Consider the following 17,498-nt stretch of genomic DNA (forward strand, 5'->3'; position numbering starts at 1 on the left):
GAGCGGTGAGGAGCGGCGGACAGGCTGGGAGGAGCGGAGAGGAGCGGCGGACAGGCTGGGAGGAGAGGAGCGGCGGACAGGCGGGGAGGAGCGGCGGACCGGTGAACTCAGGAGCGCGGGGAGGTGCGGCGGATGAGGTAAAGCTCCGGGGGACCCACGGACAATGTCGGGGCGGGCGGGGGCCCTGAAGCCAAGGTCGGGACGGGCTGCTACTCCGAGGGACCCACGGACAATGTCAGGGTGGGCGGGGGACGCGGCGGGCGGGGGCCGGGGCGGGCGGGGGCCCTGAAGCCTGATTGCTCCCACACAAGGTCGGGACGGGCTGCTAGTAACTTATATTTTTTAAATTTATATAGCCAATGTCCATCTGCACACCCTGACAATTACAACGATGTATCGGGTGTGTGGATTGGCGCTGTGGTTCCCGAGTTTACCCGCCTCAAAGGTTCAAAGTTCTTCCTTTATAATAGTAGTATAGATAAGAGGCTCACCGGACTGAAAAAGATTGTGCAAACTGCTTGTCCCACTGCTGCATCAACTTTGTATGTAGCATACCCAGGCAATAATGCTGGGTAAAGATATGCCTAGAGGACCATGTGGCCACTCTCCAGATTTATTAAATCGGTACACCAGCAAATAGAACCTTAGTTGTAGAAACAGCTCTTTACAAAAAAGCCTTGACTCGAGTAGATAGGTGGCGTCCTGCTGCATCATGGCAGAATTGAATGGTTGTTGCAATCCATCTTGCCATGGAAGATTTAGAGACTGGACGTCCCTTATTCAAATTGCCATAGGTCATAAATAACTGATCAGATTAGCGGAACTGCCTTGTTCTTTGCAAATAAAACTTAATACACCTTTTAGCATCTAATGTGTGACAGACCTTTCAGCAACAGTTTGTGGGTTTGGAAAAATGTCCTTAGAACAATAGGTGTGTTAAGATGGAAATCCAAAGGTACTTTTGGAATTAATTTAGGGTTAGTATTTAAGATCACCTTGGCCTTCTTGAATTGCATGAATGGTTGTTTTATAGTGAACGCTTGCAATTTGCCAACTCTTCTGGCTGACAATCATGCCAATAGTAAAGCCGCCTTCTAAAAAAGATATTTTAAATCTGCCTTGTATATAGGCTCAAACAGGGCTTTCATTAATAGAGTAAGTACCACATTGAGATGCCAAGAAGGAGGAGGTTTCCTTACAGGTGGAAAAACTCTAAAAAGTCCCTTGAAGAATTATTTAACTATTCTTGCGGACCAGAGAGAGGATGAGTTAACTGACCTACTAAAACAACAAATTGCTGCTAAGCGTACTTTTATTGATGAATGTGCAAGGCCAGACTTGGCTAGGTGAAGAAGATATGGCAAGATCTGCACTGGTGTGGAGAGGAATGGATGTAACTCTATTTCCTGGCACCGTACACAGAAACGTTTCCACTTGAGATGATATGATTTGTTAGTGGAATCTGCTTGAGCTTTAGAAAGGATTTCCCTGAAGCCTCCGGGTATGTGTAATTCTTCGAGCTCATGGTTCGTCAGGATACAGGCAGACAAATGAAGAGAAGTTGGATTGGGCTGAAGTACTTGGCCTCTGTTCATGGAGAGTAACGCTGAAGTCGGCGTTAGAGGAATGTGAGGTTGTTCGGAGAGAAGTAGTAGTTCCATGTACTAGAACTGCAGTGGCCATTTTCGAGCAATGAGGATTAGCCTGCATGGTTCTCTCTTCCTTTTCCTGAGCACTTTTGGTATCAAAGGAATTGGGGGAAAAGTTTAAGCAACTATTTTGGACCATCCGATCCAGCTTGGTAATACTGGCATTTCTTGTTTGTCTTGGTTGCAAACAGAGTGGGTTGCGGTGTGCCCCATCGAAGGAAGATCTTCTGTAGAACCCGGGAACCAATTTCCCATTCATGCGAACTGCTTGTCAGTCTGCTCAAAGTGTCCGCTAGCACATTGGATACTCCTGGGACCTGCTCTGCTCTTTGAGTTACAATGTGTTGCACGGTCCAATTCCAAATTGTTTGTGCCTGTTGTGATGGAGCAACAGACTTTGTCCCCCCTTTTTGTTTAGGTAGTACATGCTGGTGGTATTGTCCATATGGATAAGCACTGGCGAGCCTGCAATACTGGGAAGAAAGGAGAACAAAGTCAAGTCTATGGCCCTCAGCTCTGATAGATTTATGTGCATCCTTTTTTCGGATGTTGTCCATTTGCCACTGACTGAGGGATCCTAAAGATGCGTATCCCAGCCCTCCAGGGATACATCTGTGGTGATGACGAAATCTGTGGTTTGAGAGAGAAAGGTCATACCTTGTGAGACATTGCATGCTACTGTCCACATTGCATAGCCCATATAATTGCAGGAGTTATGAGGATTACATCGTCGAATGACCCCCTGAATTTGTAGCCACTGCTTTTTGAGCTGTTCCTGCAAGGAATGCATATGAAGTCTACCGTTTGGTATCAGGGGTGTATGGGAGGAACACATTCCCAGAAGCAACTTGTACAGTCAAACAGAAACTGACTTTCTTTTGCAAAGCCTTTGGGACAAATGCTGGATCTTGTTCAGTCGTTCTTGAGACAAAAGCTTAGGCTGCCTGGGTATCAAAGACTGCTCCTAGAAAGGTTAATGCTGTTGTGGGGTTGAGAGTTGATTTTTGAATATTTGATTTGAGACACAATTTTTTGAATAATGAAAGGCATAGTGCTGTGTCTGCTGTGGATGATAGTATGTTGGACCTTTTATTAGCCAATCGTATAAAAAGGGGAAGACTTGAATTCTGTTTAGTCTGAGACAGGCTACCACAGGGGCAATGTACTTGGAAAAGATTCTGGAGCTGATCGTAGACCAAAGGGAAGCACTTTTAAGTGATAGTGTGTGCCGGCTACCTGTAAACAGAGGTATCGCCAATGTCTGCGGTGTATTGGAATGTGAAAATATCCGTCGGGAAGGTCTAGAGCTGGCATGTGGTCACCATACCTGTAGAGGTGCAAAATCTCTTGCAGGGTGACCATCTGAAGTGACTGCTTGATCATGTATTTTCTCAGTTGTCGAAGATCAAAGATGGGACGACAGTCTCCTGACTTTTTCCTGAGAAGAAAGACACGGGAGTAAGAGCCAATGCCCCGCTGGGAGTTCTGGACCTTCTCTATTGCACCATTTTGCAATAGAATAGCTACTTCCTTCAGTAGTTGTTTCAGATGGGGAGAAGACGCCCATTTTGGAGGTACATTTGACAATTTGTGGGTAATTTCAAGGGTATGCCCAGAGCTATGATGTCTAGTACCCATTTGTATGATGTTATGATGCACCATTGATGGAAATAACGAGAAAGACGTCCCCCTAGTTGGTCTATGGAATTGGGAGGTGTAGCCGGCAAAAATAAAATATCATTGTTTTCTATTGACATCTCGTCCCATGATTGGCTGTATCCCTCTTGCTGGTTGTTGGTAAGCTGCTGCAGGAAGTTGTCTGTACTGGTGCGTATATTGAGGTTTGTATTGCCCCTGGTAAGACTGATGATGTTGTCTATAATTTTGGAATCCTCCTCTGTAAGTAGGAACGTCTTCCTCTCGACCCTCGAAAAAGCGGTTTGCGAAAATGCAATGATCCCAGAGACTTGGCGGTGTCAGAATCTGATTTAATAGTTTCAAAGGTCTCATCAATTTGTTTTCCGAATAATGCTTCTCCATCATAGGGCATATCTTAAACCTTCATCTGGACTTCTAGTCTAAACATTGTCGCTTTCAGCCAGCCCTGTCTATGAAGAACTGCAACCCCAACAAGTTGTCAGAAACAGTTGAAGATACATCGACGGCACAGTCAATCTCTGAAGAAGCTTGTTCACCTTCTAAGAGAATCTTCCTGGCTTCGGGTTTAATATCCTCTGGCAGTAGATCGATATATTGTGCTATTCCAACCACATTTGTCTGTGAAACTACATAGAATTGCCAGAGAATTTGCTGCTCTAACCTTTATTGCTGCCATGACGGAAAAGCGTTTACCAATAGTGTCAAGGTGACGCCCCTCCCTGTCTGACAGTGTTGTTATAGGGGTAGGCGGAGTCCTGGAGCGTCTCTAGGCTGCTTGACTGATGATGAAGTCTATTCGGGGTGTCCGATAAGGCATGATGGAGCATCTTCCGGTGCCTTATAAATTTTTATCCAATCTGGGCATAACTGCCGTCACTGTGGCTGGGTTCTTTATAATACATATTCCCTCTTGCCTTATAAAATCTATAATGGGGATAGATTTGATTGACTTTCTTGCTGGCTCTTTAAAATCATAAAGAAAACAGTTTGCCAGTTTGATAACAAAAGGTAACAGAAAACGTTTTGCCGCTCTTTCCATGAGTAGTTCTAGAGGCAGGAGGTGCTGCTGCTGTTATTTTGCTTGACCTGTCTGCGGCGCTCAACACGGTTGATCAAAATCTGCTACTCAATCGTCTGAATTCTATTGGCATCACATATAATGCTCTAGCACTGGTTTCCGTGTTTCTATCTGGTAGAACACAATCAGTTGCCTTCGGTAGCTATGAATCCCCTGCTTTGGTGCTCCACTGAGGGGTTCCACACGGCTCTTTGAGGAGTCCTACCCTTTTTAATACTTATGTGTCAAAACTAGCAGCATTAATCAGATCCTTCAGGTTGGCTCTAACATATTATGCAGATGACACTCAAATCCTCTTGCCTGTTTTTTAAAAAACAGTATGCCGCCGGTCAAAAGATTTAGGGAGTGCATGTCGGCAGTCAGCTCATGGTTAAGCTTACACTGCCTCAAGTTGAACTCAGGAAAAACTGAGATAGTCCACTTTGGCAACTTTTCACCAAGCTGATCACAGACTTGGTGGCCGGACGAACTGGGGTAGCACCTACTCCACTTCCAAAGGCTAAGAACTTGGGTGTGATTATTGATGAGAAACTGAACTTCGAGGCACAAGTCAATGCTATCTTCTCATCTAGTTTCTTTTTACTTAAAGTGATTAAGAAAATCCTACCTTTTATTCCAGCAGGAAAAGTTACTTACCTGTAAACTGTGGTTCTCCAGTATTGGTGTCTTTCATAGATTCACATGCTTGAATATTCCCCGCCGTCGAAGTGGGAGTCCCACGGTACATAAAATAGCAGTAACATATGCATGTATACATGAAAAATATCATAAATAAAAATATACATACATATAATGTAATAAAATTGTAAATTTTAAAAGTACCATAGAACATAATAGGCCCGTTGAAAAGCCTAAGGGAGAACTCACTTTAGTAGCATATTAGTGTCATTATGTGTAGGTTCACATTCCAGCCAATCAGGCTGTAGCCTCCTCTAGAACCTTCTCCTCAGAAGCCCAAGTCCTCAGATTTTCGTAGCACAAAGTAAGTAAAAGTGCCTGAGGAGAAGAGAGCCTCTGAGGGGAGGATGGGAGGCTCGCATGTGAATCTATGAAAGACACCAATACTGGAGAACCACAGTTTACAGGTAAGTAACTTTTGTTCTTCTCCAGTATTAGGGGTGTCTTTCATAGATTCACATGCTTGAATAAGAGTAGAAAGCAGTAAATCATCACATAAGTCATAAAGGTGATATACCAAAGCAAGTAAGGTAAACATATCAGTCAAAATGCAATGAATATTAAAATATTATTAGAAAAAACCTTTATGACTGGAGGCTGGTAGCAACAGAGGCTCACCTTTATTGGAAAAGATTCCGCAGCACCGCTTGACATACTGCCGCATCCGCGGAGTCTGTTGATTGCAGGCAGTAGTGTTTTGTAAAAGTATGGCTGCTCGACCAAGTAGCATCTCTGCAGATCTGCCTCAGGGGTACCCCCGCAAAAAGGGGAGCAGAAGTAGACACCGCTCTAGTTGAGTGAGCACGAACTGGTGCAGGAAGGGGCTTCTCAGCCGGTTGGTGGCAAAAGGATATGGTAGAGGATATCCATCTGGTTATGGTCTGTTTGGTAACAGGTTGTCCTTTGCAAATTGGGCCATATGCCACAAGCAATTGATCTGACTTTCTGACAGTTGCAGTTCGCTGAATGTAAAATTTGAGACAACGCTTCACATCCAATGAGTGTAATGACCGCTCAGCTGGAGTTTGCGGAGCAGGAAAGAAAGTCTTTAGGATTACGGGTTCGTTGAGATAAAAGTCACTGGGAACCTTCGGGATGAACTTAGGATTAGTTTGCAGTCACACCCTCATTGGAGAATTGGAGAATAGGAGGCTGTATGGTAAAAGCCTGGATGTCACTGACACACCTCGAGGATGTCAAGGCGAGCAAGAGAGCAACTTTCCATGTGAGAAATTTTAGACTTGCAGAGTGGATAGGCTCAAATGGAGGTAGAAGCAGTTGAGACAAGACCAAATTTAAGCGCCAAGCTGGTGGAGGGCGACGGATAGGTGGAAACATCCTAAAAAGGCCCTTGTAAAATTGCTTAATGATTCTCGAGGAACATAGAGATGTAGAACCATCATGACGGAAGCAGGAAATCGCCGCCAGAAACACTTTAAGAGTTGAGTGTGAAAGTCCTGATCTCGCCAGGGATAAAAAGAAAGGCAAGATCTGTTCAGGTTTTGCAGTCATGGGGTCCAAATCTTTAGTGCGGCACCAGACACAGAAACGTTTCCACTTTAATTGATAGGTCTTAATGGTGGATAGAGCGCGAGCGCGAGCGCGCGCTAACACCTCTCTGCAGTCGTCGTCGATATTCAGACGTGCAAATTCATTGTATTCAGGTTCCAGGCATGAAGTTGGAGGTATGCCGGATCCGGGTAACAGATTTGTCCTTGCTTCATCGTGAGGAGGTGAGGTAGAGGATGAAGCGGTATCGGGTCGGACTGTGAAAATAGGAGCAGGTCCGTGAACCATGGACGCCTCGGCCATTTGGGTGCAATCAGGATGATGTGGCGAAGTTGAAACCTCATCCTGTGTAACAGGCGAGGAAGTGGAGGGAAAGCGTAGATGAAGTTGTTCGACCAATTGATCGAAAATGCATTTCCGCTCGACTCTCTGTGGGGATGCCGACTTGCAAAGCGTTGGCATTTCCTGTTGGTAGCAGTCGCAAAAAGATCCATCTGCGGCTGGCCCCACCGCCGGAAGATGAAATCGACGGTTGGTTGGTTGAGTTCCCACTCGTGATTGTCTGACGACGCCCGGCTGAGTGAGTCCGCCAGAACATTGGCCACACCCGGCACATGGATGGCTGTGAGGTGAATTTGATGTTGAATCGCCCAATCCCATATTTCTTGTGCCAGTTGTGAAAGTAGGAGAGACCTCGTGCCGCCCTGCTTGTTGAGGTAGTGCATGCTGGTGGTGTTGTCGGTCCTCACCAACAGAGTGTGTCTCTGCACTAACCTCTGGAAGGACTTTAGGGCCAAGAAAATCGCCAAGAGTTCCAGGCGATTGATATGCCAAGTACGTTGGGTCTCCGTCCACTTTCCTTTTACAGACATGCCGTCGAGATGCGCTCCCCATCCCTCGAGAGACGCGTCTGTTGTAAGCGTCAGAGTCGGAGGTTCGTCTTGGAATGAACGGCCCGTAGATATGTTTGGAGGGTGAGCCCACCACTCCAGCGCTTTCTGGATGCGAGGTGTTAGAAGGACCTTGTCCTCGAATGACCCTGACACCTCTTTCCACTGTTTGTCTAATTCCTCCTGTAGAGCCCTCATGTGCAATCTGCAATTGGGGATAAGTTTGATGCACGAGGAAGCCATGCCAAGGAATGAATTGAACATTCAAACAGAAACGTACAGTTTTGACTGTAGGAATTGCACCATCTTTACCATGCGGTCCTGTCTTTCTTGGGAAACAAACACTTTCCCCCGCCGAGAATCTAGCGAGGCTCCGAGAAAATCTAGCCTTTGCGACGGATGAAAGTGTGACTTCTGGCAATTGATTGAAAGCCCTAAGGTTTGGAAAAGGGAGACGCAGAGCTGAGTGTGCTGCTCCGTCAGTTGAAAAGTCTTGGCCTTGATGAGGCAGTCGTCCAGGTATGGATAAAATTGGACGCCTTGCAGACGCAGGAAGGCAGCTACCGGGGCCAAGATCTTGGTAAAGACCCTCGGCACTGATCGAAGGCCGAATGGTAGGACTTTGAATTGGAAGTGCAGCTGTCCGACTGAGAAGCGTAGATACCTCCTGTGTCTGGGGTGAATTGGCACATGGAAATATGCGTCTTGGAGGTCGATCGTTGAAAAGAATTCCCCTGGATTGAGATAATTCAGAATTTGAAGCAGAGTTAACATCTGAAAAGTTTTCGAAATGATAAATTTGTTCAGGGCCCGTAAATCCAAAATTGGACGCCTTGCGGCACTACCTCGATGGCTCCTTTTTTAATCATCAATTTTACCCGGGCCAAACGTTCTTTGAGATGGGGAGAGGGTGGCCCAGAAGGTGGACGAGTGGGAGAGAACTTTGCAAACTCCAGGGTATGTCCTTTGGAGATAACGTCCAGGACCCATTGGTCGGAGGTGATTTCGGACCATTTGCAAAAGTACTTTGAGATGCGACCTCCAAGATTTACAGTCGGCAGAAGAAAGGAACTGAGACTGTCACTGCTTTTTTTTGTTTGAGCCACCTCTATATGCTGTTTTTCGTTGCCATGGTCTGGCGGTGGACTGACGATTCTGGGATTGGTAGGAACCTCTCTGCCGGTTATCGTTGTAGGTGTTGTACGAACGATATTGACCTGATCCTCGAAAAGTAGAGGAACCTCCGCCTCTACCTCGTGCCCCCCGAAAGGGCCGTTTCTTGTACTGGAGGGTAGCTAAGGAGTTTGCAGTGTCGGTGTCCTTTTTTATCGCCTCAAGGGCATCATCTACATGCTTGCCAAACAACGAATCCCCGTTGTACTGCAAGTCCAGGACTTTTGCTTGTACCTCTGGACGGAAGGTGGTAGACTTCAACCAGCCTTGACGCCTCAAGACTGCAGCCCCAGCCAATTGACGAAAGCCCGTGGAGGAAATGTCGAGCGCGCATTCAATAATTTCGGATGAAATTATCTCTCCCTCCTGAATAATGGTCTGCGCTTCTGCACGAATGACATCGGGTATTTGAGGAATCAGTGCGGCAATCTCGGACCACATCTGGCGGTCGTAACGGCCCAAAATAGCCAAGGTATTAGCCACCCTCACAGTAGTAGCCGCCATTGTTGTAAATTTTTTTGCCTATAGAGTCCAACTTGCGGCCTTCCTGATCAGGAGGAGACGTGAGCGGTGTAGCAGGATTGCGGGATCTTTTCTGTGCTGCCTGAGTTATAACCGAATCTGCTTTCAGTTGTGACACCAAACAGGCCGGGGCAGACGCCGGAGCCATATATTTCTTGGCCAATCTGGGTAATACTGCAGGTACCGAATTTGGATGTTCCATTAACTTAAGGCCCTCCTGCCAAATAAAGTCAATGATTGGTATTGTGTGGGATTGCCTTTGTGAAAGGTCCTTAAAATCATACAAGAAACATTCACTTTCATGTTGTTGTTTTTCGACAGTGAGATGAAAACGCTTTGCAGCACGGACCATCAAATTATGGAAATTTGCAATGTCCACTGGAGGCGATGCTAGAGGTGAGGTGGGCGGAGTGGAAGGTGTTTGAACCCTGTAATTGTCCTACTCATTCATATCGACGTCATTGTCGTTGTCATCAGTGTTGCGAGGATCAGGATCCTCGTTGTCGGTGTCAGGACGAGTACCCCCCGGTGACGCAGGTGGAACAGGTGCAGGTGCTTGAGGAAGTTGAGGTTGAGGTTGAGGCTGTGGTGGAAGTTCTGGTGCTGGAGAGGCAGGTGTAGATGGAGGGAACCTTCGGTTATAGTCATCTAGCATGTGCTGCAGGTTCATGACCAAAGATAATGGTATTTGCGTAACCGGCTCCGAAGTAACTGGTTTTGATTCGTCAACAGGAAATAATTTGTTCCCATCTTCGACGTTTTCCAATTTGTCACCCTCAGCACTATACTCCTGGCACTTAATGTGCAAATCAGATGGACTAGATGCCTGTCCGAATAGTTGTTTCACCTCTGAATCGTTTCCGGATTCTTCTTCACCAGACTAAAACAATTGGTCTGGAAGATGAGTTCCACTTCGCACTGGACTCAGTTGAATGAGAGGTACTGTCCTCAAAGAAGAAGCAGTAACCACTGTAAAAGTGGCAGCTGTGGCCAAAGGTTGATGAGACGTCAACGAGCACGTTGACGTAAATGCGGCAGTCTTAGAATCAACCTGAGGCGTCTGCGTCGTCGCCATAGATGTAATTGACGCAAAAATTGAAGGTTTTTTCTTCGTCGACGAAGATTAATTTTCCGTCGACGGAGCCGTTGACGAGATTGGAGCCTTACTCGTCGACGATGATGTAGACGTCGACGGGATGACAGCCGTCGCTGAAGTCGTCGACAATGATATGATGGTCGTCGACAGAGGCGCCGTCTACGAGACAGCCGTCGACGATGATGGGCCCGTCGTCGAGCTGCTTTTAGATGATGACTTGATCTTCGTCGACAGGGTTCGCGTCGACGAGGGAAGCGTCGACGATGACTTCTTCGTCGACGGTTTTGATTTGACACTCGTTGACGAGATCTTCACAATAGAAGTAATGGGTCTCACCTCCTGGGCTGTTGTCGACGAGGTGATCGTCGTCGACGCAGCACTGGTTGACATAGTACATGTCGTCGTCGACGTAGAGGATACAGTTACTGACTTCGTCGTCACTGAAGACGTCGACGGACGCGTCAACGAGCCCGTCGACGAGCCAATGCCAGATTTAAAAGTGGAAGGCAAGGCTTTGGGCGCGGACGTCAGAGAACCAGGTCCCGTAGACGTGCCCTGAAGCGAATCCTGTGGGGAAACAATCCTGGAGGACTCCAACAGTCTACTTTTCTTCAGAAAAGGAGATGGAACCTCAGTTTCAGACCCATGCTTCTGAGAGGATTTTGAAACACCAGATGACAAACTTTCTACTTCAGAAACCACAGACTCTGAAGTCTTCAACTTCTATAGCCACAGAAGGAGATGGGCCTCTCTATCCCTCAGAGACTTGGGAGGAAAAGTGCAACAGTACTTACAGTTTTTAACCTCGTGGTCTGGGTAGAGACAGTAAATGCATTTACTGTGTGGATCCTCATGGAAAAGGCACAGTTTACCACAAGAAGGGCAGGCTTTAAATAGAGATTTCCTATTTGAAGACATTTTCTGAAGAAAACAAACAGCTAGAGTTGAAGAAAAACTGAGCAGAGCTCAGGGAGACTCCCTTCACATGACGTGCGGTAGAAAATCTGAGGACTTGGGCTTCTGAGGAGAAGGTTCTAGAGGAGGCTACAGCCTGATTGGCTGGAATGTGAACCTACACATAATGACACTAATATGCTACTAAAGTGAGTTCTCCCTTAGGCTTTTCAATGGGCCTATTAAGTTCTATGGTACTTTCAAAATTTAAAATGTTATTACAATATATGTATGTATATTTTTATTTATGATATTTTTCATGTATACATGCATATGTTACTGCTATTTTATGTACCGTGGGACTCCCACTTTGACGACGGGGAATATTCAAGCATGTGAATCTATGAAAGACACCCCTAATACTGGAGAAACTGTGGTTACATTGTTAGTACTTGCCAAACTGGACTACTGCTACGGGCTCTACCTTGGCATACCCGAGAAGCAGCTACATAAGCTTCAAACGATTCAGAATAACGCTGCAAGGCTTCTACTAGGGATTCCCAAGTTACAATCGGTTGAAAAGACCTTCAGAAGTTGCATTGACTCCTTGTCAGAAGCCACATAATGTTTAAGGTTCTTTGCATTACTTACAGGGCACTTCACAGCACCAGTCCTCAGTTCTTGAGTCAGTCATTGCACTGGTATGCCCCAAATAGATATTTCCGTTCTGAAGGAGCAAAACTGATGCGCAAAATATGGTTTTTCCTTAGATTTAATCCTCTGTAACTACAACAGAAGTCTTCCCTCTCTGCCCCTGAGGGTCTTCTGGGAAAAAGTGCAACATATTTTACAGTCTTTGACTGTGTGATAAGGATACAGGCAATAGATGCACTTTTTATGAGGGTCATCAATATATAGCCTCATTTTGCAGCAGGTGTTACATGGCCTGAATAATCCTTTCTCGTAATGTTTTGACATGGCCAAGAGTCAAATTGGATAGAAATATTTGTATGACCTGAAAAGAAGTTTCCTGAAACCAGAAGGTTTGAAGAATAATTGAGCAAAGCTCAGGGAGACTCCTTTCACACGACGTGCAATAGAAAATCTGAGGGAGCTAGCCTCTGTGAGGAGTGTTCCAGAGGGTCAGGTCTTCTGATTGGTTATATGCCATGTTTGGTCCTTTCTAAAAAAGGACATAGATAGACTATTAAATTTATGGTCTAGGCCATTACAGCCTATGATTACTAATCTTCTTGCTTCTCCCATTTGGACGACGGGGAAGGATTAAAAAATGTGAATCTATGAAAGTTTCAATAATGAGAATGTGTAATTCCTTCCTGTAGAAAGGTAGGGTCTGCTTTCATTGTCACCCCCACTTTTTGATGGTGTCATTCTGTTTTCTGACTGCCTGCAGTCTGACTGGGAGCCTGCTAATCAGGACCCCAGTCAGTGTGCTCTCTCCCTAAATTGGGTTATGGTAAGTACTTTGGTACCTTCCTAATTGGCTACTGGTGCCCCTCTCAGCCCCTAGTATATGGTACTAAGGTACACAGGGCATAGTTACACAGGGGTCTACCCTGAGCTGCAGCACGTATTATGCTACCCATGAGAGCTCACTCAAACTGTGAATACAGGTCTGCCATTGCAGCCTGTGTGTGTGGGTGCTTGCACCCCTCACCACAGATAAAAGCTTCCTTATATCGGAGGTCACTAAACTGAAAACCTAATCGGTCATGTTTGGAATCAAACATGTTAGAATCCTAACCCAATACTGAATCCAGTGCTGAATGTAGGATCCCATGTACTGGGGAGCTCCCTGGGGGAGCACCCCTGTATTCCTGCTACCAGCCTTTCAGTGTCTAACTGCAAGCTAGTGCTGATGCCGACCTGAGACACAATTCTGCCCTCCTTGTGCTGAGCTGAGCTTGAGCAGGGTAGGGTAGAGCAATAGCATTCCTGTCACAGGGAGTTGTAACCACCCCCGAAACAGGACTTAGGGCCAGATGTACGACTGGGGCATTTAGCGACTCCCAAATTTTGATTCACTAAATGCCATGTACAACAGTGTCAGAGACACTGTTTGTGATTCCCAATGGGGTCACAAATTGCATGCCTCATGAATATTCATGAGGCACTCGCAATTTGCGACTTCATTGGGAATGGCTGGCCCTCCCAGGGAGGGTGTCCTGCTGAGCTCAGCAGACCTTCATGTCTGGAACTGCTTTTAAATAAAGCAGTTGCTTGCTTGCTTGCTCAGGGCCTGCTCCGACTCTCCTGCTTTGGGTGAGTTCCCCGAACCTTGCTGGTCCAGACACTGCACTTTCTTCGATTTCCACATCTGTTATTGCTGTCAAGGCTTGTTGGTGCGCCTGCCGGTAACCGACCACCTGGTTCTCGACTTCTGATGTGGGGCAGTTTGTATACGATTCCTGGTCTCACAGCTGCAGCGTCAAGGTCACAGTCAACTCTCCTGCATCTTCCATCATCGATGGTCATTGGTCTTCTGTGCCTCCTGGTAACACCTGAGTGGAATAGACTCTGTCCCCTCTGCTTGCAGGTACTCCTCTTCAAGAATCCAACCTTGGATTCCACCTGACTCTTTCATCTTCTTCGACAGATGCAGTTTCCAACATCACTTTGCACCTATGCACCCAGCTTCCTTGGTGAAGGTATCCTGGTCCCTGGGATATCCATGGGTGGGGTGAATATCCTACCTTCCATCTTCCACAGGTTTCTTCAGGGTTCACTGGGAAGGGTCCTTCTTCTTAAAAACTGCAACTGCGACTTTCCTCTTGACTTGCATAGAGTAAAAGTCTGTAATTCCACTCTGCACACAGCCTACCTGGGGTTCCTGGGTACTTACCTTGGGTGGTCCTTGTGTCCGCAGATCTTCTAAGTCATCTGGGTCAAGTCTCAACTTTGGTCGCAGTTCGCACTCCACTTTATTAGTATAAGGTCTGGTCTCCCCCTGTAGACCACTGTGTATTTGCGCATCTTACCTCTTCTGGTTTTGAAATATTGTGTGCATTGTGTTGATATTTACAGGTAGGAGATATACCAATGTGCTACTGAGTTTGTCTAATAAATATAACTATTTTTATAAATACAATGTGAGGTTCTTTTTCATTTAACCTACTCTACATGATTCGTTCTGGTAAAACAAGCTGCTTAACACTCCTTCTGGAATAAGCCTTAAGGCTGCTCTCCAGAGATACCACTTAGAGAGATTTCTATTGTTGTCTAAAACTACTAAAATCACCATAAGGGTTACCTGGATTAGTGCAGGGTGCTTCACTTAAATATGTGTGCACCATATACTTGGCCACTTCTGCACACAGCAGAGCAATGGAACCATAGGGGTTCTGCCCTGCCATTGTTCATACTGTACTTAATTTGGATACCCTTGACTGTTCACTAAATATATTTTCACCTTTGCTCCATTGATTCTTCAGTAGTTACATAAACTCTTTCACAGCTTCTCTTCCAAAAAAAACCTTCACTCAATATAAGCATGTGTTTTAAGGCTGCTCTATCCTAATCAATCACAGCAAACCAACAACTTTTTCTAAACGACTCAAGCCAAGAGGCTGTTGATCACAAACGCAAAATACTTTAGAACAGGATATACAATTTTAGAAACCAGTTTCAAATGCCTAGGAAATATTAAATAACAAAAGCAAAGGGAAGAATTATAGGTCAGCTAAATAGAACCCACAGTGGGGACAGGCCCCATCCTTTCTACAAAGCAGATAAATGAGCCTTGAAGTAACAGAAACTCACTGGGTTAGAACACGTTTTAATTTGTGGCGGTGCTTGCATTTTTGTTGAGTAGGACTTATTTTTCATTATCAGACAAACAAACAGTAAGAGAGAAAAACACATAAAAGAGAGAAAAAGGGAGGATAAGAAAGGTAAAGAAAAATAGTGTTAGAGGGAGAAAGCAGGAAGAAAAAGAGCCAATTAAAGTGAAGTAATGAGGCAGGAAGTGTGAGGTGGCAGAAGGTAGAGGCATGAGGTGGAATTAAGTCTAAGCAACTAGCTTGGATATTTGGCCATTCCTGCAATAGTGGCAAGTGGCAGGAAAAAAAATAGGCCCATGCCCTAGTTTGTTAAAAATAATAATAATAATAAGCTGTATGACAGTATGTGGCAGACCCAGAGTGAGGTGGGAGAGTTACTTTTTGATAACGTTGCAGCAGTGTTTCCTAAGCTTTAAAGGTTATTAAAAAATGACGGTAACTAATGATATCCAACTTGAAAGAATGATTGTCAAAGAAACTGCAGATAACTGCTACCAAGCAGCGACTTAAACCCATATAGGTATTGGAAGGAACACAGGAGAGTAACAAGGGTGTTGCACAGCCCAGATAATATAACGTGCAGAGAAACCAGGAGGTTGGGCTGGCTCCAGCACTAACTTGCTATACCATGTAATGCTTTATTATGAAACAGGTATGGCCTGGAGCCCCACACCATTTGACATTTTGAGACAAAGGTAACATACTTGTCAAAGTTGACGTCCAGCATGCCTTGTTTCTCCTGACTTCGCATTATCAGGGGAGAGTCCAGGCGCTTCATAGCATACTTGTCCACGGCCTGCGACCAATCAGTGAAAATCTTCCTCACCAACTCCTCCAAGGCCTGTGCCAGATGATGGTACTCCTCCACGGTTTCTTCCCCTATGCCAATGTGGGGTAGGAAGAATGCATTTGAAAGACTCTACATGATGAAAAGGAGAGAAAACAAAGGATGGCACATGTATTTTAGAAGAAGCTTTCTTATACTGCATTGTACACTGCAGCACAATTGTTGCTTCACTTTTCACAAATACTGTGTTGACTCTTATCTTCACTTTAAAGGAGTATTACAATAAAATTAGTCACAACAGCAGATTAAATCAACAAGAATGGGAATTATAAGCAAATCTGAGCTTCCAAAGAGCTCTACCTTAATTCCTTTGCACAATAACAAGCAAACCTAAAATGTGTTATTTAATTTTCAATACATTCTCCATTATAAAACTCATACCACTACAAACATGACAATAATGACCTGTAACACTGTAAACCCACCAACCCTGAGCGCTTAACATACTCCTATGATACTCTGTGGCATAACCACAAACAGTCTTAGCAAAGCACTTGGAATATCAAACCCTTGATATGTTGCACACAAGAACTGACAGTAGGAAAGTACCTCTTTTGGCATGGTTACTGTTGTAAGGTTATTTCTTCTCTTCTTTCCTTACACCAATACTCTCCCTTTTGTTCAGACTGCATGACTGGAGAATGCTGTATGATGTCATGGAATGTTGGTGTGTGGACTTGGGTAGAGTGTCAGTTGGAGATGTGAGGCTGAACAGACAGGAAGTCTCCACCTGGTGGGGCTATTTCTACTATTACAGCTTTAACTTGTATCTACCATCTTACTACAATTTACCATTTATTTACTACCTGGAACTTAATACAATAAAGTAAATCTTGGGACCTATCACCTTATCTACGATTTGGACTTCTTCACTTAGTACATTTACACTCCACTTTTTGCTTGACTCTGATGCATTTTTGACTGAATGTGCAAAGGGTGCCTGCTAACCAGGTTCCCCGTACCTGTGTTCTTTCTAAAACTGTACCTTTGTTCCTATAATTGGGGCGCCTCTGGCATACATATGAATCCCTTTTTAAAGCTACCAGTGGAAACAAGGGCATTGTGAGGGTCTCTGAGTGCTGCAGCATGTATTGTGCCACCCTCATTGACAACTCACCAAACACAATTAAAGAAAAGGGGTAACCCTGTGTCCCTAAGAACCTGGGTATTTAGTAGTTAAACAAAAAAGTGGTTCTTTTGGGTAAGACACATTACTTTCACAATGCTTATTAATGCAAAAATCAACACGTGCTCTCTGGTACACAGCTAGATTGAGAAATAAATGCTCAAAGTACAAAGTTATGCGATCAATGGATTGTATTGTGCAAATCGTAACAGAATTAATTCATTTTTGTATCCGAATTGCTTCATTCAAGGATAACATACAATGCATGATATGACCGTCAGAAAAAGTGAAATAATGTGACTTTTTGGTGAGTAGTGCTCAATTTTTACAGTGAAAAGAGATTTCCTATGTACAACTATATACATGTGTTTCATTGGCCAGATGGCAATTTTCAACCAAGGATTCCTAGTGGGATCCTGATGGTTCTGGACCTATGATGTGCGTCGACGTTTCCACCCTCATGTGCCCCAATGGGTGGTCGCGGCGGGTCTTTCTCAAGACAAGGTAACGGGTGAGTTTGACCGTCTGAAAAGGTAATAGAGACTGTGTATCAGAGAGGCTAATGGCCCACAAGAAG

General features: G+C 45.0%; 1 protein-coding gene across 1 annotated transcript in view; it reads right to left on the bottom strand.

The window, feature by feature from the left end:
- Window positions 1–17,498, bottom strand: part of DNAH2 (dynein axonemal heavy chain 2) — a 2,538,822-nt gene that overhangs the window by 2,063,804 nt on the left and 457,520 nt on the right. The window contains exon 14 of the mRNA XM_086946066.1: window positions 15,653–15,867. Coding sequence (XP_086802192.1) covers window positions 15,653–15,867 — 215 coding nt within the window. The remainder of the gene's footprint in view (window positions 1–15,652; window positions 15,868–17,498) is intronic.

Source organism: Lissotriton vulgaris, chromosome 12, assembly GCF_964263255.1.
Source record: "Lissotriton vulgaris chromosome 12, aLisVul1.2, whole genome shotgun sequence".
In the NCBI taxonomy this organism is placed as follows: Eukaryota; Metazoa; Chordata; class Amphibia; order Caudata; family Salamandridae; genus Lissotriton; species Lissotriton vulgaris.